Genomic DNA, 23,753 nt, shown 5'->3' with positions numbered 1-23,753 from the left:
GAAAACATCGTCATATTAAAGTTCAAATATTTATTTTACCAAATTCCAGCCTCCTCCTGTATCATTACTGGGCACTCAAGACACAAACTATTCAAACTTCACCCAGTCCCCTTAGAAGTCTCGACATTGTTCACTGTGATCGTTCCAAAACTACTGACTAAGCCAAGTACTTTTCCCAATCGTGAAAAATTCAGTATAACAATTTAGAAAAAAAAGTTGCTTGCCTTCCTTTCTAAATGCCTTTCAAGTCGAGTTAGAGCCTCAGTTTCTCCACCTGGCCACACAGCTGGATTTAGACCTTCTGTATCAAAACCTGCTAAGACAAATGTCAAGTGGTCAATTAATATTTAGTCACATATTCATAGTTAAATTAATATGATTAAAGCTTCACTTTAGGATTATAATGCTTCAAAAACCTTGCTTATTGTTGGCTGATCTCAATAACTACCAAAGTCTTCCATTGGCCAAGGTTACCATACAACCACTTCTTTTTGCTGTGTTTCTAGCTTCAATAGAGATTTAAACATGCTCTTTTTTCCCTTACAATTAAAGAAAATAATTAATATAATTAGGGTTCAGTGACTCAAAAATCAACAGCTATAAGAATAGATCGCAGAGTGCAGAGACCAAACAAATTGCCCACTTCCCAGAAACAAACACTGACCTCCTACAACAAATGGAAAGGCCAATGGTAGATAATAACAGATTCAAGATCAAGTAAATGTGTTGAGGTATAATTTAACCTAAATCTTTCAGCAAGAAATCAGGTGGAATTAGATTGGCTGCTTTTTTGACACGTCACCCAATTTTAGTTTCTATTAAAGACAACCCTATTCATGAAAGAACTATTCCTCTGGGCCAATGTAGATATCAAAAGAATATTACTGAACCAGGTTACATGAACTTTTGTTAGATGTGATTGATAGAAAGCAAAAAGATCACTCTCAACTACATAATGCAGTTGCATGTCAGACATACCAAGTTCCTCCAGCGATGGGACTCCATATTTTTCATTGTGATCATCGAGCACCAATATTGTACATTTTCCAAGACTTCCTTGATCAATTGTTTCCACTGGTGGCTCTGGAGGATCCATTTGACTTATCAGTGTCTGGAATCGTTTATATGTTAATGGGGGTTGTCCATCATTCAACTCAATTATTCTGCAAGAAAAGGATAACATGAAGTGAGCAAATAAAATTTTAAAAATTTGGCCTCTGTTAACTTTGCTTGATTTGTCAATACTTAACTTGAAATTCACGGCAAGTTTCTGGTGTATGAAAACTCAGGCTTAAGCATTTCAGCATTAAAATGCGAAGAAATATACAGAGTAGTGGTTCTGCTTGACATGGACTAAGACACCCTTGCCATGAGATGGCAACATCTTTGGTACAGTTACCTCCATGACTATTGGCATTCTTTAATCAACTAAATCCATACCATTTAGAAATAAAAATAAGGGATAGCTTGTTGGAGAGGCTGGTTTTGCCCCACCGGTAAAGAATTCTAACTAGCAACTTCCAGAAGAATTGCTGCAAGACAAGTTTCAATTTTTATTATTAGAGGTGAGAGGAGAATTGACTACAAATGAGGTGACCCTGGGGGCTGGGTGATAGCCAGGGAGTTGGGGGGAGAAGGAAGGGGTGTGGAAAAGCATCCCCAAGCTCTTTAATTCTGGACCAGTCCAGAAGTCATTTTCAAAGGCTGGTTGCTTGGTCTGGGAAAATTTAAAACAAAAATAAAGACATCCAGCAGTATTGAACAGGGCATCCAATTCCCCCTTTAAATTAGGACTTTGTTTTGGGGTTGCCAACAACTCCCCAATCACTCATTCTTCCTCGCAAATAAAATTTCTCCAGCTCTCATTGTATGCTTGAAAGGCCGTTCATTTTAACATGTAACCTGCTTTTAAAGTTCAATTGAAAATAAGATCTTTAAAATCTAAGCAGAAATTTTGCTTGCATTCCATTTATTCTACTCTTATTTTGTTCAGTTTTAAGTTTACAATATCATTTAATTCTCTATACCTAAGGTAGTTTAAATATTTAATTGTACATACTTATCCAAATCATACAATGTGTGTGAAATCTTGACAATGACCTCCACTCCAGCTTCACTAGCCAGCTTCTTGATGGCTGCATCTCGCTCCTTGCCAAATGGCTCAGAATCATACTCAAATGTTAAACGATTAATATTCCATTCCTGTTAGATTACAATTTGAAAGGGTAATGAGCTCAAAGTGAATAATAAAATCAAAAATAAAAGTTCTTGAAAATTAATCTCCAGACTTTAACCATTAACTTCCTTAAGTGCATCATTATTTTTGAAGCTTATCAACTTGCAAGTGCTGGTTCAATTCTTGACCTGGTGACTAGCAAAAAAACCAACACATTTAAAAACTAGAATTAGAAACCTATTCAAAATTACTTGAATATTTTCATTTAATGTCTCTGTCTCTGCAGTTGGTTGAGCCAAGATGAGAAAATTCAATCACAATTGTCAGCTACCGACCATAAAATACTGAATAGCTTTCATTTGTTGATTTTGCTTCAATAGATTTTAGTTTACCTTTTGAAAGATTGGAACAATTTATGCAAAAAAAATGCACATTAGTTTTGCTTGAATTGGTAACAAGCTACTTTAAGCAGAGGGTGAAAGACAAGGTAGGAATGACAATTCTGGGTACCCCAGCTTAAACTAATGTTTCAGTGGTCAGTTTGGACATATACCAAAATAGAGTTTCATTTCAAGTTACGGAAGAAGGCAGTTGCAGGGTGACTTGATCCAGCAGATGTCAGGAGAAATCAAATGAGTTATGCTCCATGTCTGTAAGGAAGGCAAACATCCAGAAATTCCATTCCTGGTATGAGCAGATGTCATGATAATGGCTAGTGATATGCCAATTAGTAAGGCACTGGGTATAATATCATTGAATTGTAGCTGTCAACATTGATCTTTAATCCAGACATAATTGACTTTGAGGCTTTGGAAAACTTGTAACAGTGATCAATAGTTAAGCGTAGATGAGCTGCGGCAAGGGTTGTAAAAGTATTTCTGCGGCCCATAAATGCGATTCCAAATGATAGGTTACCTCTTTGATGCAGGAAACTACCCAAGACCATAATGCATGAAGAATGAGGACAACTGGAGAAGTTCTAGAGCCAGAAAAATTGAAAAATCAGGACAAATGGTAGCAATCTTCAACATACTACCGGTGCCACTTACTAGCAAGAACAGAAGGGTAATACTGAGAAATATGCAACTGAAGGGACGATGCAGGAGGACTTTACATTTGTGGGGATTGAAACTGGTTCTGGAACAAGTGCACAAGCAGGTCACGATGTGCCACAGAAAAGCTGTGACCAGTGCTCTAGCAGGGAATAGGGTTTGTAAATGAAATGCTGGATAGCATGGAAAAGGGATGTTTGAGTTAATTTAGCATGAGGATGGAAATCAGGATGGAGCATTAGCTAAGAAAAACAATGTGCTCAAAGGATTGGATAAGCAGACACAAGATAGAGTAAGAAATAGTACGGCATTAAATGGGATCACATTAAGAGTACAAGGAGAACTAAGAGCTTTATTGTGCACGCGTGTAAAGACATGAAACCTAGTAAATAAGATGGATGAGCTGCAGGCTCAAAATAGCCCTGGATTATGTTGTGGTAATTATAGGGAATTAGCTCAAAATAGGACAGGACTGATTTCTAAGTATTCCCAGATACAAGGTGCTTAGGAAAGATAAGAAAGGAAAGGAAGATGGTGGTGTATGGCAGATTTGATTAAAGAGAATACTGCACGACTGGTTAGATTCAATAACATCAAGGGTCATAAAGCTTCTGGGTGTATTTCTTAGGCTGATATTAGTGGGACAAACCTGCACGGAAATGGTATACAAGAATTATATGGCAAAGAAAATGAGGGAATTGAACTACAGGTTCTCCCAGGGTTACCACAGGGTTCCGTTTGCGAGAACAGTTCGTAATCCAAACAGTTTGCAAGTCAGAAATGCAGCCGTGAACTGAGTTCCCACACAGTAGAAGATACTTGCAGCCCCACAGCAGCCAGCAAACCCATCCCACTGGTGTCCCAAACACTCATTTACACATACAGGCTGTACATAAGTCAGGCAACTGTGGACTGGAGAGGACCAGCATCCTAACATAGATTAGGGCAGTAAAAATATAAAAGGTAAAAGGAGGTGGGGAAAAATCTTGATGTCTATTCATGAAAAGTCTGTTTCTAGTTCTTTCCCACGGCAAACTGCAGAGGGACTCCTCTGTTCCCAGAGTTGAATTTGTCTTCTTGAAGATTATGGCATCTTTGAAGTCCCTTCGCATGTCCTCATCTCCCCAGGTGAAAGAGAAGATATGAATTGTGACTGAAGTTCCTCAATGCCAAGTTTTAGAACTTCAGTAAGGATACAGTTCTCTCTATAGACCTAGTTCATTTAGTTGGAATTTGGCCTTTACAACTTTTTTGTGGCCAGAGGTGGACAAGGTCATTGGCTGTGGGATGGAGTAAAGCATACTTATGAGGACAGTCATGGTTAAGGAGTCCTTTGAAGTTTTATGGTGGACGTCAGCCCTCAGGTTCCTGGTGAGCTGTTTCTTTTGCTGTGAGACATGGAGCTTCCAATCCTGGTATGCCTTGCATTTGCAGTTGATTACCTCCCAAATCTTCTGGCCATTCTCAACAAACCAACAAAGAGGCTCCTCTAATAATGGCAGATTCTATGCAGCTCCCATTGGCTGGGAGCCAGCAAGTTTTCTGTGAGGTGACGTCTTAGAAGGTGTACCTTTTAACGGGTCTTGAGAAACTTTGATCTTCTTGCCATAGCGTTTGTTGTTGACATTGTTTTGATGCCAGATTGATGGAAAGGCAGAGCGGATTAGGTGGTGGTCAATCCAACAAATCATCACTCTCCTTCAAGTACATCCTTGCAATCTCTTGCTAAGATAACGTTGTAAAAGGTGGCCATGCCTAGATGAGGGATGTTGCCATGAGGTCTTATATCGTCTCTCTGGCTAAACACATTTTGTCTGGAAAAGACAAATACTCCAAACATTTATTCAGGAGGACAACCTGATTGGGGGTTTGCCTTCCCAACTCCCTCCTTACCAATCATCCTTTACCAGAAGATTCTCTCTTTTCCGACTCTTGCTTTGAAGTCACCCAGGAGGATCAGTGTATCTTCCTCTGGAATGTGGGCAAGTGATTTTTTTTAAGATCCAAGCAGCAGCTCTCCTTGGCTTTATCCATATCTTCCAAGGTTGGGACATGTGCATTAGCATGCTGGTTTTCATGTTAGAGAGAGTGGAAGACCATGAGGAATTCCCTTATCCCATAGAGGGAATGGCTAAGATGCCAGACCTGCTCATTCTTGACAGCAAAAAGCATACCACAAAAATGGACCTTCTCTTCATGTTCACCCTTTCATAAGAGTGTATCTACCCCCTTGTGGGGAACTAATTGTCCCACTTTTTGTCTGTGGGACATTCAAGGAAGAATGATAATTGAACATTAGCCTTGGACTAATTATGAACAAGGCCACCTAGAAAAAAAAACTCATTCGGAACTATAATTTTTTGGGAGTCAAAATGGATTGGACTAGTGCAAATGGAATCAAAGTTGGTGAGCAAATCTGTAATTGAACAATAGGCAGCCCTTTAAGAGGAAGTGGTTTGAGTACAGTCCAAATAGAACAAGCAAAGCCTGAATTCTCCAGATGAAAGAGATGGAAGTTAGCTGGAACCCAAGGAATAAGATGGGTAATGACAGCACATCATAAAATTAGAAATGGGAATGTATGACAGATGTCAGGTTGAAAATAAAAATGATCAGGCCAAATACAGAAAAATCATAGGGGGAAGTAAAAAGAGAAACAAGGGCAAAGAGAATACAAACGTATATTGGCAATTAACAAAGAGAATCAAGACAACAACTAGACATAAATAGGAGAGATATGCCTAGTTTTTACGGGTCAAAAAGACCTATGCTTGAAGGTCTTATGTGAGTACACTTCATCTCTCTTTACAAAGGAAGATAATGCCAAGGTCATAGTAATGATAGTTAAGGTAATGGTCAAGTTGAAAACTGAAACAGAAAACAGGAGGACATTCAGTCCTTTGCCTCCTCCTCTCTTCAATATGATCATAACAGATCACCCACCAGTACCCTGTTCCTGCCTCCTCCCAATATCCTTTGATCCCTTTGACATTATGAAATATATGTACCTCCTCCTTGAATATATTTAATGACTTGGCCTTGACTGCTTTCAGTGATGGAGAATTCCGCAAGCTTGCTATCCATAGGGTGAAAAAATTTCTCCCAATCACAGTTCAAAATGGCATAGGTCATACTATTAGGTTGTGATCTCTGGTTCTATCCTTTCCAGCTCCCTGAATCTAGTCTAGGTGAAGTACAGAAAGTGTAGCTGTATTAAAGGTATTTAAGTTACCAGCTCTAGATGGAATGTATCCAAGATTGCTGAAAGTTATGGATTACAATTGCAGAGGTACAAAATAGTCTTCCAATGCTCCTTAGACACAGCTGTGGCAGCCTGGATTGGAGGATTGCATAAAGAATGCAAAATAAACCCATTAACTACCAGCCAAACATTAAACCTTTGTGGTGAGGAAGGCACTAGAAACAATTTGAAGTGTAGATTAGTAAAGAAAGCTCAGATTCATTAAAGGCTAATCATGCTTAACTAATATGAACAGAGTATTAATAAAGCAATGTAGTTAATACTGTGTGTATGAACTTTCAAAATATATTTGAAGTGCTACATGATATGATCATCAGCCTAACAGAAACCCAAGGAAAAAGATGGGCAAATAATAAAATTGGTTTAAGATATGGAAACAGCTTAAGTGAATGGTTGTTTTACTGGCTACAGAAAGGAATACAGCAGTGTTCCCAAGGATCAGTACTAGGATCACTGTTTTCATTGATACATTAATAATTGCGACTTAAGCAAATAAGATGCCTTCACAAAAGAGACACTGGTGGAATGGTCAAATACAAAAAAAACAGATGAAATTTAACACAGAAATGTAAACTGATATATATTTAAGTAGGATGAAGAAGATAATTTAAAAGGATAATAAAAGGCAAAGAGAAATCTGGTTTAATATGTGCACAGATTTCTGAAGTGCCAGGATAGGCTGAGAAAATGATTAAAATGAGATGCAGAATCCTGAGCTTTACAAATTATACCTTCTAATACTAAAACAAGTAATGTCTAATCAAAACACTGGTTCAGCTCCATCACTAGTATGGCTGCAAAGACAGTGTGAAAATGATTTAGTAGAATGGCTTTGCAAATAGGGGACTTCGGTCATGTAGACAGACTGAAGAAATTTGGATTGTTCTCTTTAGAGAAGTTTGAAAGGTGATGAGATGGAGGTGTGTACAATCACAACAAAGAGAAACAGTTTCCTTTGGCAGAAGTGTCAAGAGCCAGAAGTTACACAATTATGGCAATTGGTAAGGAATGAGAACTCTTTTCCAGGAAAGTACTCGTGATCCACAATTCACGGCCTGAAACCAAGGTGAAAGCAAATCCAATTGTCAATTTCATAAAGGGTACAGGTTAGATTCTTGAGGAACAAAAACATTCCAGGGCTATAGAGAAAACCTGGTGAACTGGGTCTTGCAACTGGCATGTCCTTTTAAAGGACATTTAAAGGTTTAAAGGATCTCCATTTGAAAGCAGCACTGGAACAGAAAGTCCAGCCTATAAGCACCAAGAGCTTAGAAATGAATCAAAATGTAATGCCCCATTAAAAACTCCCATAAAATTATATTAACTCCAGAGAACAACCATAACCATTATCAGGACAAAATGATGGAGAATACTGGTCACTAAACATGATCAAGGAAAGACAGAAACTGGCAAGTTGCAATCCAAAAGCAGCAAACTTAAATACTTGTGATTTGAGACGAGGTTATTTCAAGTTTCATTCTAATGGACTAACAGAATATGGAGCTTAATTACAGCAAATCTAAATGGCAAGAGTTATAGTGTGTAAACTTCATGACATTTAGAACTTACCTTGAAAAGTCTAGGAAAGACGTCAGCAGGTTGCCCACGTATAACGAACAACCGCAAGTTCAGCTCTCGAAGACGAGCATCTAGATCTTCTAGGCACTGCAGCAGGAATCTGATGAATAGAAAAGTTCTTAATTCATTTCATTTACTTTGAAACAGAAGCAAAATGAATCTGACTTGGGTACTAGGTCCTACATGGGAAGAGCTCAGAAAGTAAAATATAGCAAGGAGGATCACATAACAAAATCGCTCAGATTTTCTATTCATTGAGACTAATAGAAGGAAATCCACCAAGTCCCATTGCTTGCATGCAACCCATTACAATATATACAAAATAGTAAAGACTTAAAAACTAAAGCTTTCTAAGCATTTTTCCCTCAATGACTCTCAACAAGGATGGAAAGGGAACTCCTGCACAAGGAGGTTTGGGTGAAGGAGAGAAAATAGGGACAAATACAGCAAAAGAAATAATTAACAGTGCTTAGAGTTATGTACAACTAACATTCTTGGAGCTAACAGTAAGACCTCCGCTCAACTGATGCAAAATCTTTGAAACCTTTTGTTTTACAATGAACTTCATTGTACAATGAATGCTGCTCCCATCAGGCAGGAGGTACAGAAGCCTTAAGTCTACCATCAGGTAGACTACCATCAGGTTCTTGAACCTACCTGCATAACCCTGACCCTACCTCAGCAATGGAACACTAGAAACCATCTCTTGCACTGCTATGGACTTGTCTTTGTGGGTTTTTTTGGCACTACAGTCTTGTTTTTGCAGTGTTTTTTCTTTGTATGGCATAATTTATGTAGAATTTGTCTTCTGTGTGTTACCTGTACCCAGGTGTCTGTGATGTAGCTGCATGCACGTTTTTCTTTATACTGTACCTCATCAAGCAACACAACCAAATGTATTGGAACATTTTTTTTGGAAACTATGAATGTATATTTTGCTAGAGTGACTTAATTTTAAATATCAAATTTTATGCATATGACAGCTTCCCAAACTAAGGTTATGAAAGTAACAAGGATTTACCAAACATGCACTATTTGAATGTCTAATTTCAGCTGACAGGCAGGGGCCAATAACTTAGTTGGTTTCCAGCAGAATAGCCCACTTTCTCATTCAGTGGCTGATAGCCTTTTCATGAAAATGTGACAGACTGTCAACACTCATCTCCAAATGCTCCATTCATGATTCAATAACAATAGGCCAGGAAAGAGCAACAAATTCAGTTTGAATTTAAAATTTTCAAGATAAGAGATTTCATATCCCTGGATGCAAGCAGATCTATGCTTTTCAATGGATATTCAAATACTTAAGAGGATTGTCAAATATATTATGACAACATAACACCTACAGAAAATAGATTGGACTGGTTGACTAAAGACATTCCTGCATTTGATAAAGGAATTCAACTGGCATCCAGTAAGTATTTTTGCAGTCAGTTCTAACGTTAATGAATTAAAACAAACTTCTTTCCCTTTCCATGAGGAAGAGAAATAGAGAAGATTAAAGATGCTAAACTGCTTCAAATCAGATCTGGCTCTTTCCATTTGGCTTGTATTTTTAAGTAAAACATCAGCATGTCACTTTAGTTTAACAGTCAAAGAATAGCTATGTACACACTTTGGCTGTCTGCCAAATAGGATCATTAAATTGCTTGACTGGTTGGAAAGTCTAAATCCCCAAGTTCACAACAGTACTTATAAGCTGTATATTCTACAGCTAACGTAACTTGATTATTATGACTAAATGTAGTCATGTGAACAGATTACGTGTTCTTTTTTCCTCACAATTTCTTAGTTTAGTGTTTTTTGATGCACATATAGTTGCGTCATTTTCGGTATTACTTCTCTCAAATGCCAGATTTAAATTTGTTGTGCTTTATACTCATTAAATAAAATTTATTCCAATTTAGGATTACACACCAATTATATTAATCAAGTAAGAGGTTCATACATTTTTTTGCTAAGAGCAGTTCAGTAAATAGGACATTCAGAACTAAGAGCCCAGTATATTGCATTATATTACCTTACCAAATTTTGACTGCAAGTCAGACGAACAGGTTCAGAGGAGGATAGAATACCATCTATCCCTCAGCATTGTATGGCCTAGAGATTTAAGCTCTGAAGGCCTCATGTGTGGTTCGTGCTAGTCTCAGGCAAAAAGGAAGCAGGAAACACAACTTCCCTGATGGAACTGGCCCTAGAAGGTACCCAAGTGATATTCAGAAACTTGACCATTTGCGATTCAGTCTGAGATTATTTTGATCACTTTTATCAAAGGTCCTGCACAACTAAAAGTTGTTTCCATAATTGCATAATAAAATCTCCCTATAATTCAATATAATGGAAATCTCAAAATTCACTCTGAATTTGAAGATCCGTCACACTTTTCATATTTTAATGAATTATTCAAAGTACTCTCTATGCTCTTTATAACTACAATAGTGCTGCCAAAAACATGTCAATAAGTAATACTTCGCACAATTCTGGTCTGATAGATTAGTAATTGAAAGCATTCAGAAACAGCCAATAGGCTGCATTTATATATTCTGGTTACAGCAATAAAAAGTCATCAATAAATTGCAATCTCCATTTTTTTTTCTTCAAGAGTTGTTAGCATTTTGAATTATGAATGTTCGAAAAATACAAGTTAAATAGACATCCTGAACCCTTGGCCACATAGCTTTCTTTTACTGGGAATTGAGCCAAGAGATGGATAAATTAGACAGGAATGCAAGTCAATTTAAAAAAAAAATGGGAATTAAAATGAGTTTAGAGAGTTCACAAAATCATCCAGTCAATGGGCTGGGGGGGGGGGGGGCAGTGGGGAAGGAAGGGGGTCCACATGTTAGAGAGTGAGGGAACATGAACAAAAACTATGAACTGAAAGCAGTTGGAGAGTGAAAATACAAAGGAAAGCAGAAGTTGCCAAATGTAGGGCTGTAGACCATGCCCAGCAGGTCAGGCTATGCTAATGGAGAAAAAAAACTGAGCCAGTATCACAGATAGGTGACTTACAGTTGCAATACAGAGAAAATAAGTTATCTTAAATTGTATTAATATCAAGTCCAGAAGATTTCAACATTCCCAGACAGAAGATGAGGTTAAGCTCAAGTTAGACTTTGTTATAGCAGTGCAAGAGGCCACAATCAAAAAAGGCCGGAGTGGGATGGAGCATTACAGTGGCAGGTAACGGGGAGCTCCAAATTACCCCTGTGGTTTGAATGCAGGTGCTCCACAGAGTCATCACCCAATGTACATTAGGTTTCTCCAATAGAGTGAAGACCACATTGTGAACACCAAATGCATGACTTGCAGATTCTGTTTTTATTTCAGATTTCCAGCACCTGCCATTCCGTTGACTTTTATTTACTGTTGATCTACATTGACTGTCTATTAAGCACAACTTGATTTTAAAAATCTCATCCTGGTTTCAAATCCTCCATTGCTTTGCCTCTTCCCAAGTCTAATCTCCTCCAACCTTATAACCCCCTGACATATCCATGCTTTTCCCCCCATTCTCATCTCCAACATACCCAAACTTATGTTAAAAAAAGCTTCAGCTTTATTGCTGTACCTTCAATTACCAGGGACACAAACTCTGGATTTCACTCCCAGTTTCTTTCTAGCACTCATCTGTATGGGAGTATGGAAAAAAATTCCCATGCAGTTCAAGTCCATTAAAGCCCTGACAGACTCTGCTTGCAAGAGCGGTGGGAAAAAAGTTTCAGATCTTAATCACAGCATTAAAAAAAATCCTTGTACTCCACGTGTCTTTTCCCCTACACTTTAAATCCATCTCTTCTAATCCTTGCACCATTTACTAACTGGAACAGCTTCTTCTCATTTCTCTTATCTAAACACACCAAAACTTGTGAACCTCTGCCTAATATCCCAGTCTTCTTTGGCCCAAGGAAACCACCAGCTTAACCAGGATTTAATAAGCATTCAGCACAACCTTCTTGTTTTCATATTAATTACATGCCTCTGTTTATGATGTCAAGAGTCTCCTGTTGTTCTTGTTCTCTCAGTACATCATGCCACTTTCAAACACTAATGCAAATTCAAAACTAGCTCTCTCTGCTCCTACTCAGCCATTTAGAAATTGTTTTGTGCCAATTTTTATTTGATAACACTCTTGTGCAGCATCTTGGGACTTCTTACTTCATTATGGGCCCACTACAACTAGAAGTTGTTTTGTAACAATTGATAATGTGGCACTCAGGAGGTGCAGACCTGCATCAAAAACATATCACCTGTGACATCATTTATGTGGAACCAAGGAATCGCTTATTTTATAAACAATAAAAATCCAGGGAAGTATTGAAAAATAGTAGCACTCCCATAGCTGCATATCATATTAACTAAACATAGGAGATTTAACAATGATTTACCATGGTTTTCTTCATAGTGAGCTGGAGACTACTGGTTTCACTTGGATACTTCACCGACAATGTGATTATTTCAAACTTTGACCCGCCTCTCTCCAACACTTACACCGCTAAAATATGGATCCAATTTGTCTTCTATAACATGAACATTCCCTCCACCTAATACTTCCAACCCTTTCCCACAATATCATCCCTCTCCCCTCAACCCACCCAGTAACAAAGCTGCATGATTTTCCACCTAGAAAATCTAATAACATTGCTTTAAAAACATATGCGTCCTACTGTATTGCTGTTCAGATCAAATCTTTGTCTGATGGGGCTGAAGGTTAACATAACTGTAATAAATCCAAATACAAGTTTGTATAGAAGCTTTATTTAAGGATTAATAGCAAGCTCTTTGAAAAGTATAATGAATATCATGCATTAAATGCCATGATATTATTGCACAAAGTTATTGGGTAGAGTACTTAGTGATAAACGGAGACATATACAGGAGCAATTTCTGAGAAACAAATTCACTCGTGCCTTCAGATATTATTATATATAGGAACATTATCTTAATCTCATTCATTGATCACCTTTGAATTACTTACATTTCAATTGCACTCCATTAATCACCAAAGTACTTTAAAAACAAACCTACACCAGACCAGCTGTTCATCCTGCCTGTATTGTCCAACACTGTTCTCAGAGTTATTCTACATCAGAAGAAAACGTCTACTTTTAAAAGGAGGGGGAAGACATGGACCCACTCACAAAAGAGTTCACACAAAAAGGCAATATAAAAATGTGAACCTTTGCCAACTTTCCCTAAAAGTTAGACGAATTAGACTGAACCATTCAATCTGAAATAAAGCACAAAATGTTGTAAATACTCAACAGGTCTGGCAGCATCCATAAAGAGAAAATCAAAGTCTAGGTTGCAGATCGTGGACTTTTTCTACAGAACTATTCTTTTGAAAGGTCTGACAGTCTGCATTGACTCAATGAGCCAAATGACCTTCTGTGTTACAAGGTAAAATGAAAATATCAAACGAAAACTATTCATGCATACTGAATCAATAACAACAGCAATAAAGATGTTCCAACCCTGACATGGGGTCTTCGACCTGAAATGTTAACTGTTCTTCTTTCCAGATACTGCCCGAACTGCTGAGCGTTTCCAGGATTCGCATTTTTCCAACACATAAAAAAAGTTTAAAATCACTATTATAAATGCAGTTTCTTAATACTTCCCGTTTGGATTACAGGAGATTTGTGCCCCGTCATACAAAGACCAGGTCATTGACCTCAAAGAGTATGGGTCCTCAAAAACCCCAGGATACACATTGGAGCGCTCCCTGGCCAATTCTGTACCCACTGCCCATGGTCCTTGCTGGTCTACTCGCCTCACTGGACTTCAATTAGTCCACCAAAACTGAATGAACTACTTAGCACAGACGGACAGCAACACCCACAAGGAACTACCTCGTTAATAAGTGCCTTACATAACTGACCCCATTGCAAACTGTTGCTCTTCAGTCAACAACTACGCAGAGACAATTCACGGCACATTAACCAGCACTCAGTGCCCAGTAACTCCTGCACCCTCGGCGTGGTGATGGGCACACTCACCTCCAGCGGTTCACACCAACGTTGGACGAGCCAGCGAACCAAGGGTCGAGGATGTAGACGCAGCAGACAGTACTCGCTCCGCGCAGAGCCTCCCTCAGCGCCGGGTTATCGTGCAGCCGCAGCCCCTTGCGGAACCAGTGCATGGAGTGAGTGGCCATCTCCGCCCGCTAACGCTGCTCCTCGGTACTGCGCGGGCAAATCCCCATCCTAGCGCTGCAGCCAGCGGCTCCCACGCATGCGCCCTCACCCCCTTTCCCGCCTCGCGCCCCGGCGGTTGAGCTTTCCTCAGCACGAGCGCCACCCACCGCCCCGCCTCCTTCGCTTTTGTTCTACAATACGATTGGTCGATGGCTGGAAGGCGGCCCCGCCCCCTCCTCGCCAGTTTAAAACCCAGCGCCCGCGGCTCGTCTGTTCGCAGCCTCAGTGGCGCAGATGGTGGGTGAGTTGCTTTGTGAGTGAGTCTGTGATCAGTAATAACCTATTTCCCACCTGGCGTGGAGCGGGGATGTTTTTAAGGTATAAAAAATTGAGGGGTGTAGGTAAGATAAACTTTATTAGTAGAGGTGAATAAAAGTAGAGAACATAAATTGAGGGCAAAGGGCTAAGAGACTTCATGGGGATGTGAGGGGGACCATTTTCCAACTGGAGTGCACTGCCACAGAAAATGGTGCAAGCAGCTTGGCTCACGACGTTTTGGGTGTCTAGATGACTCCCTCATAAAGGCTGCGGGCTAATTGCTGGAAGATCTGATACAAATGGGTGGTTAGTGTGGATGTGGTGGGCTGCTGGTCCCGTTTCCATATTGTTTGATTATGGCTCTATAAACACTTGTTGCCTGAATTGCTTGCTGTATCTGCATTTTGTCTCCTAGAAACCAGAATGTCTCTTGCTGCCAAAATTTATTACCTTCTCTCCTTAAAAAAAATAAGATTGTTTCCCTACCACATTAGGAAATCTGTCACTTGCCTATCCGTGTACCTTTGTAGAAACTTGCTGCTCTCTGCTAATTCCATTAATTGGGGGGGGGAGGAGTATTAGATTTGTCAAGCACAATTTCCTTTGCATTAAACCATGCTGATGCTACTTAATTATATCACGATTTTTTGTATACTTGATGTACTGAACATCAAGTGTTGGGATAATAGGTTTATGGCTCTTTAATTTTCAGTTGCTGACCTTAACGAGCTATAAACCTGTTATCCCAACACTTGATGTTGAGTACATCAAGTATACAGAAAATTGTGATATAATTGGGTAGTATCATCCAACCTGCTGGGACTACTTCAGAATCTGGCATTTTGGAATATTGTCATTAAGTTCCTCTTTGTCATTAGACCCTTTGTTTCCCACTACTTGTGTATTTCTATTTGTTATGATAAATAAAAATATAAAGTATCTGCTTAATGCCTGCTTATAACTTGCCTTTTCCCCCCAATAGACTCAAATTTCTTTTTATATAGTTGAAGTATTTGCTAAACTTTAAGATATTCCTTGCTGAATTATTCTCATTGTACCTGATCCCTCTATCAAATCTTGATACACACAAAATGCTGGAGGACCTCAGCAGGTCAGGCAGCAGCTAGGGAGGGAAATAAACAGTCAATGTTTTGGGTTGAGACCCTTCTACTTGATTTGTCTTTATCCTGCCAATCCTTCTACCTATCACCTCTCAGCTTCTTGCATCTCACCTGGATTCTATTACCTGCCAGCCTGTACTCCTCCCCTTCCCCAACCCTTTTATTGGTCCTGACCAAAAACATCAACTGCTTACTTCCCTCCATCGATGCCACCTGACCTGCTGAGTTCCTCCAGCATTTTGTGTTACTTCAGATTCCAGCATCTGCAGAATCTCTTGTCTCATCAAATTTTGACCTTGTGTTGATACTGTGCCTAAAATTCTCCCAGTTTTTCAGCACACTACCCACGGCTATGTTATGTACTTTTATTCCAAAGTGGAATCTTTCATTGGGAATTATGAAATGCATCCATAAACATTTGCCATTGTACACCTACTGACAAAATTTTAAATCTAATTTACTGAACTTCCTCAGGCAGTTTGTCCTTTATGGTTATACAACTGGTTCATTTAAGTTTAGTTCTCAAATTTTCTGACTGAATTGAACCCTTGAATTTGAATTGGTTTATTATTGTCACATCTACTGAGATACAGTGAAAAGCTTTTGTTTATCCTGTCCAGACAGATCATTCCATACACAAATACATCGAGGTAGTAAAGAGGAAAGCAGAATATAATGTTACAGTTACAGAGAAAGTGTAGGAAGACAAAGTGCAAGGACCATGACAAGGTAGACTGGAAGACTGAGCTCATCTTTTAGCATGAGGTCCACTCAAGAGTCTGATAACAGTGGGATAAAAGCTGTTGTTGAGCCTGGTGGTATGTTCTCTCAAGCAATTGAACTTAAAAGCTCTAACCTGCAGGAGGTCAATTACCCAATAGTCATTTGATGCTATCTTTAAAGGTAGGGTGGACCAGGTTTTCCACCTGGTCAAATGCTTCCACAAGTTCTTGCCATTAAGTTATAAGCAGGTGCTCAAAGCAAGCATAGCTTTAAGGTTAGACTACAGGAGCAGGGTAGTTCAAGGAATTAGCTGTGCAGCAGCCATCATTATTTGTAATGAGGTACAGAATTATTTTGTGTGGCTGTGGCTAAGCTAACTTGGGTAAGTAATGTATTCTTCTGGTGGGGTCTGCATTCATAGAGGAAAACAGGTGGTATGAATCCCTTGATAGAGGCTACACAAAATCTGAGTATAGATATAAATATATTTATGTCCTTGGAGTTTGGCAACACTTCTGCATCTCCTAAGTTTCAAAGTCATAAGATAGCAACATGTGGCATCATCAGGATAAGAACTGCTTCTGTGTCTTTGGGTGCAGTCAGTGGTTGCTTTTCTCAAGAGAATCTGAGTGGTGAATTGCAGGAATTCTCAACCACAGAGGGTTGTGGAGGCTCAATCATTAGAGGTATTTAAGAGGAACCAGATGGATTTTTTTTTGAAGGATTAGTGAACTGAGGGCTCTGCCTGTCTACCAGAAGAGAAAGGTTAAGCAAAAAAAACCCAGAACCTAAAGGATAGATGGTAGATTGACACAATGCCTGAAGTTTGGTGACTCACCAGCAGACCTCATACTGCAATGGTGATCACTTTTGAGAAAGATGTATTCAACTATGGTAACTACAAAGTGATTGCCCTCTTTTCTGCCACAGGGAAATGCATCATCAGTGTTCTCCTCAACCAACTTCTCCCAATGGCTGAAGAACTGTTCCCTGAATCACTGGATTCTATCCATCCACAGGCCTAGTGGACATGATCTTCACTGCACTACAACTCCAAGAATAGTACAGGGAGCAACACAAGCCACCATTCGTGGCCCTTTTTGACCCAGGCAAAACCTTTGACCCTCCCAACTTCTCTGCAATTTAAAATCTTACCTTTGCTTTCTTTTCAAGTTCTAATGAACTTGTACTGTTTTTTCTCCTCCACAGATGCTGCCTGACCTGAGTCTTTCAGAATCAGGTTAATTTTCGCTGACTTATGACATGAAATTTATTTTTTTTGTGGCAGCAGTACAGTGCAAAGACATATTACTATAAATTACAAGATAAATGGTGCAAAAAAAGGAATAACGAGGTAGTGTTCATGGACCTTTCAGAAATCTGATGGTGGAGAGGAAGAAGCTGTTCAGGGTCTTCAGGCTCCTGTACCACCTCCCTGATGGTAGTAATGAGAAGAGGGCATGTCCCAGATGGTGAGGGTCCTTAGTGATGGATGTGGTCTTTTTGAGGCATCACCTCTTGAAAATGACCTTGATGGCAGGGAGGGTTGTGCCTGTGATGGAGCTGGCTGAGTCTACAACCCTCTGCAGCCTCTTGCAATCCTGTGCAGTAGAGCCTCCATACCGGGCTCCAATGCAACCAGTCAGAATGCTCTCCACCGTACATTTACAGAAATCTGAAAGAGTCTTTGGTGACATACTAAATCTCCTCAAGCTCCTGATGAAGTAGAGCTGTTGGCATGTTGCCTTTGTGATTGCATCAATGTGTTGGGTGCTGGATAGGTTCTCAGATGTTGACGCTCAACATTTTCTCTTTTTGCTTCATATTTCCTGCACCTGCAGTCTTTTTTTTGATTTTCAGGTTATCCTTTAACTGTTTTGCTTGGGAAGAAGATTGAGGTGGCAGGTTCAGTTTATGGAATGCATGCCCACTACAAATCATCGTTACAGCATTTGGATAACGAAAAGGGCAGTGTTCATAATGCTGAAATTTGCCACCTTTCTTGTTGTTGGAATTGCCCAGAGCTGGTGGAAATGTACAATGTTCCTTCTCTCAGATTTGCATCTTGAGGACCCCTTAAAAATGAGTGCCATATTTTGTACAATGAATTTTTTGAATCCTAATATTAAGTGGACAAATCAATGTCTATTTTTATATTCATATTTGTAAGTAAATGTTTTGTACACTTTTTAAAATTTTATTACTAGAATTTTGTAAGAAAGTTACCAGGGCACAAGCAAATAATTAAATAACATTATTTTTAATACACATACATTATTACTCCTTTTGATTTATTATCCTTACAGAGACTGAAAGAGAGAAAGCTGATGCATCTCTTAAGGTTTTGTAATATCCAAAATTATGATTTGCCAACCAAGAAAAAAATAACTGAACCAAAAATAAAAACTAAAAAATTCAGCTTTATTAAAAATATGTTCACAACTGCTTTATCAAATATGTCATCTCATTTAGCCTTTCAATTTCTAATGAAAGTGCTGCCATGATGTTCAGTCTTTGCTGTTAAGATTAACCGCTCATTTCTGGTTTCGCTTCATTACCATCTGTTATGACTCATTATCAATTCCTTGATAACATTGACATTTGTTATGTGCATGTTTCTTTTCTTATTTTAAAAAAAATCGATTGCAACAGCTTTTCCTTCTGGCTAGAATTTAGATGCATACTGGGTACCCCTCTCTGTGGGGGGGGGGTGTGTGGAAGCAATTAATTTGGATCATTGCTCAACCTCACTGAATCATCAAATGAAATGCATCACTTTTTGTTTCCCAGGGAATCACTGAATTCCTGCCTCAGTCTATTCATTTAAACCACCAATACCAAAGATCAAAAATGTGACCTTTGAGGGGATGTTTGAATAGCTGGTAGATGAAGGAAACGTTTGAACTTTGTTGATCACTGAACATTTTACAAACAGTGAGTCTGGTTTATCTTGTCAGATCTCGGTTCCAGTGAAGTGGATTGATGCTGCTTTATTATTGTAGCTTTTCCTCATGAAAATAGGTCAATTGTTGCTTTGAAGTGGAAATGCAAGTGAGGAAGCTTTTGACAGTGATTGGATTGATTATTGTCTTTATCAGCAATGACCTGCACTCAGCAGGGTGCTTTGTCCTGCTAATGCTGACACAAAGCTTGTCTACTGCATGGTAATAACACAGAAAATTCATATTACCTGCAGTATTGTGTGGCTCTGGTCTTTGATTTAATTTGGAAAAAACGATGAAATGTATTTTTAAATTAGACAAATCAAATTGTCAATGGTTTGATTATGTCGTGACTGGAAAGATAGCCAAAGGTACAAGAAGAACATGTCATGGAAAAGATCCACCACGAAACACAAACTAAACAAGCCATCCCCGGCTTTGCGATAGAACACTCTTCTTGGTCTGTACATTGTGGGTTCAAGTCCCAATCCAGAGTCCTGAGCACAAAACCTAGATTGACACCAGTTCTACTTTATTTTTGGAGATAGAACAAGAAACCCTGTGGTGCAGTGCTACATGAAATACTTAAATAACCCCAGAATTGATTGCTTAAAGTAGTCAGCAACTCAGAATGCAAAAATATGTGCTGTAGGAAATTGTGTACTGGTTGCCTGTGCAAGTGAATTTGCTTATGTGTGGAGAATGCCCTAAACATAGTGGTAGATTAGTACAGCAAAGGAACAGGCCTTCAGACCATGATGCCTATGCTGACCATGATGCCAAATGAAACTAAATCTATCTGCCTACACATGATCAATATTCCTCCATTCCCTGAATGTTCATGTGCCTGTCTAAAGCCTCTTAAACTCACTATCATGTCTGCTTCCACCACCACCCCGGCAGTGTATTCCAGGTATCTATCGCTGTTTTTTGAAAAGAAAAAAACTACCCCCACACATCTCCTTTAAACCTCCCCCCCCCCCCTTAAAGTTATGTCCTCTAGTATTTGACATTGCTACCCTGAGAAAAAGACCGACTATCTACCCTATCTATACCTTTCATAACTTTATAAACCTCTATTAGGTCTTGCTTCTGATGCTTCAGAGAAAACAATCCAAGTTTGTCCAACCTCTCCTTGTAGCTAATTCTCTAATCCAGGCAGCATCCTGGTGAACCTCTTCTACACCCTCTTGAAAGCCTGCACATCCTTTCTGTAATGGGCCGACCAAAACTTTGCATAATGTTCCAAAAGTGACCTATTCAAAGTTTATGCCAACTGCACCATGATTTCCTGACTCTTATACTCCATGTCCTGACTGAAGGCATATGCTGCCTTTATCACCTTATCTATTTGTGTTGCCACTTTCAGGGGATGATGGATTTAGACCCCAAGATCCATCTATACATCAATGCTCCTAAGGGTCCTGCCACTTAATGTATACATTCCTCTTGCATTTCACCACCCAAAGTGCAATACCTGATACTTGCCTGGATTAAACTCCATCTGCCACTTCTCTGCCCATATCTGCAACTGATCTATATCCTGCTGTATCCTTTGACAACCTTCTTCACTATCCATAAACTCTCATTTTTGTGTCACCTGAAAACTCTCTAATCAGCCTACTTTGTGTGTGTGTGTGTATTTATTTAAAAAAAAATCATAATCACAAACAAAAGGTCCGAGCACTGATCCCTACAGAGCACCACTGGACGCAGATCTCCTGTCAAAGTAACACCCTCCACGATTACCTTTTTGTCTTCTATGACCAAGCCAATTTTGAACCCGGTCTACCTAGTCACCATGGATCCCATGCATCTTAATCTGGATCAGCGTATCATGAGGGACCTTGTGAAATACCTTACGAAAGTCCATGTAGACAACACCCACTGCCCTACCCTTGTCAATCATCTTTGTCGCCCCATCAAAGAAAACTCAAGTTTGTAAGATGTGACCTGTCCTGCACAAAGCCATGCTGACTATCCCTAATAAGCCCATGCTTTTCCAAATGTGAGTAAATTCTATCCCTAAGAATGCTTTCCAATAGCTTTCCTACCACTGATGTGAGGCTCACTATAATTTCCTGAATTATCTCTATTGTCCTTCAACAAAGAAATAACATTGGCTACACTCCAGTCCTGGGATCTCACCTCTCTTGACTGCACCTAACAAATTCTACCCCATCTAAGCCTCTTGCATAAAGGAAGAGACAGTCAATATTGGGGAAGTTAAAAGTCTCCTACTACAACAATCCTGCTGCTTTTGCGTCTGTCTGTAATCTGTTCCTCTATCTCTCGGGCAGTTATTGGGAGGCCTATAATATAGCCCCAACAGAGTGATTGTACCTTTCTTATTTTTGAACTCTACCCATATTGCCTCAGTGGATGAGCCCTCCAGTATGCCCTTTCTGAATGCAGCTGCGACATTCTCCCTGATTCGTCATGCAGCTCTATCTCTTTTACATCCCTTGATATCATGACTGAAACATTGAAACCCTGGAATGTTGAGCTGCCAGTCCTGACCCTCAACCAGATCTCTGTAGTGGTCACAACATTGTGGCTCCATGCACTGATCCAGGCTCTAAGTTCATCTGCTTCACCTATAATACTCCTTGCATTGAAATAGACAAATTTCAAGCCACTGTATTCATTTACGTGGCCCTGCTTATCTTTCCTGTTAGGCTAATGTATGTATAATATATGTAAATTTATGTTATGTGTGTTGTCTGAACCTACATGCCTGTGATGCTGCTGCAAGCAAGTTTTTTTTTCCATTGTACCTCTACCTCTGTACTTGGAGTCATACAGCATGGAAACAGGCCCTTCAGCCCAACTGGTCCATACTGACCAAGATGCCTATCCCATTTGCCAGCATTTGGCCCATAGCCTTCTAAACCTTTCCTATCCATGTACCTGTCAAACTGTCTTTTAAAAGCTATCATTGTACCTGCATCAATGACTTCCTCTTGCAGCTCATTCCATATACTAACAACCCTCTGGGTGAAAAAGTTGCCCCTCGAGTTCCTATTAAATCTTTCCCCTCTCACCTTAAACCTATGCCCTTTAGTTCTGGATTCCCCAAACCTGGGAAAAAGACTGAGTGCATATGACAATAAACTTGACTTGTACAATATGCATGGCCTCTTATTTCTAGAATTATTTCTTACAATATTTTATGGTTTATGATAATTTCACAATTTTTATTGCTATTGAGTGTGTAGGTAAAGTTCCTTTTCATAAAATATTCAGGTGCATTAACCCTTCCCTCTGGGATTCTGTTTTGTAGTGTACCGAGGCACAATGGTGGTGAATAGAACTAATTTGGTTAGGATCTTTCCATACAACCATAGAACAATACAGGCCCTTCAGCCCACCATGTTGTGCCAACCTTTAAACCACTCCTAAGACTATCTAACCCCTTTCTCCCACATAGCCCCCTATTTTAAATTCCTCCATATGGTTATCTAACAATCTCTTGAACTTGACCAATGTATCAGCCTCCACCACCACCCCAGGCAGCGCATTCCGTGCACCAACCACTCTCTTTCATTGCTCAATTTCAAGCTGTATCATGAGCTCAGAATGTGCTACATTTTGTTTTTCAGACATTCACTGACAAAAGCATTGAGTTTTGTTGAATTTTAATCTTGGAATTCCTACCTCGCGTCTGACCACTAATGATGCAGCGTAAAAAAAAATTGAAGTTAATATCTGAACTTTGGTAATTGCAGAATATTTGACAGACATCATGGAATTTGGTTCATTTTTATCTGATCGTTTCCTCTTGTTCAATGATAGGTCTGATGCTGCTTTATTCTGTGTTTCATCCTTGTCAATCACTGCAATGAAAAGGAAGTTCAAAAAAAAGATTAACAGTCAAAACTTTTCCTTTTCCATTGACTGGATTAATTATTGCTTTCATTAGCATGGACATGTACTAGGCAGGGTGCTTTGTCTTGCTGGTGGTGATGTAGAGCCTGTCCTATAAATGGTAACAGCACAGAGGCTTTTGTAGAAGCTGAGGTATTGTGTGGCTGAAGTCTTTTTCATCTTCACTGAGAGAAATTATAATGTGTTGATAGCTTGATTACAGAACATAGAACACCACAGCACAGTACAGGTCCTTCAGCCCATGGTGTTGTGCTGACATTTTATCCTGCTCTAAGATCTATCTAACCCTTCCCTCCCACAGAGCTCTCCATTTTTCTATCATTCATGTGGCTATCTGAGAGTCTCTTAAATGTCCCTAATGTATCCTTCCTGGACATACCTAACAAACTCTGCCCCATCTTTCCCCTTTACACTAAGGAGGTACCAATCAATATTAGGGAAGTTGAAATGATATTATTTTTGCACTTCTCCAAAATCTGCCTCCCAATCTGCTCCTCAGCATCTCTGCTGCTTTTGGGGGTGTCTGTAGAATAGTCCCAACAGAGCGATTGCTCCC

The 23,753-nt window shown here is 39.4% G+C and overlaps 1 protein-coding gene across 2 annotated transcripts in view; it reads right to left on the bottom strand.

Annotated features, from left to right (window-relative positions):
• Positions 1-14,370, bottom strand: part of LOC127580687 (cryptochrome-1-like) — a 46,928-nt gene extending 32,558 nt beyond the window's left edge. The window contains exons 1-5 of one of the 2 annotated variants that reach the window (XM_052034441.1): positions 14,068-14,370; positions 8,060-8,168; positions 2,060-2,202; positions 979-1,163; positions 225-313 (exon numbers count right to left, since the gene is read on the bottom strand). In XM_052034441.1, the coding sequence (XP_051890401.1) occupies positions 225-313; positions 979-1,163; positions 2,060-2,202; positions 8,060-8,168; positions 14,068-14,225 (684 nt within the window). In that variant the 5' untranslated portion in view covers positions 14,226-14,370. Of the gene's footprint in view, positions 1-224; positions 317-978; positions 1,164-2,059; positions 2,203-8,059; positions 8,169-14,067 lie in introns of both variants that reach the window. The other variant, XM_052034440.1, reaches the window with a different exon arrangement.
• Positions 14,371-23,753: the final 9,383 nt, after the last annotated feature.

Source organism: Pristis pectinata, chromosome 20, assembly GCF_009764475.1.
Source record: "Pristis pectinata isolate sPriPec2 chromosome 20, sPriPec2.1.pri, whole genome shotgun sequence".
NCBI lineage: Eukaryota > Metazoa > Chordata > Chondrichthyes > Rhinopristiformes > Pristidae > Pristis > Pristis pectinata.
This window is presented reverse-complemented; position numbering and strand designations above follow the sequence as displayed.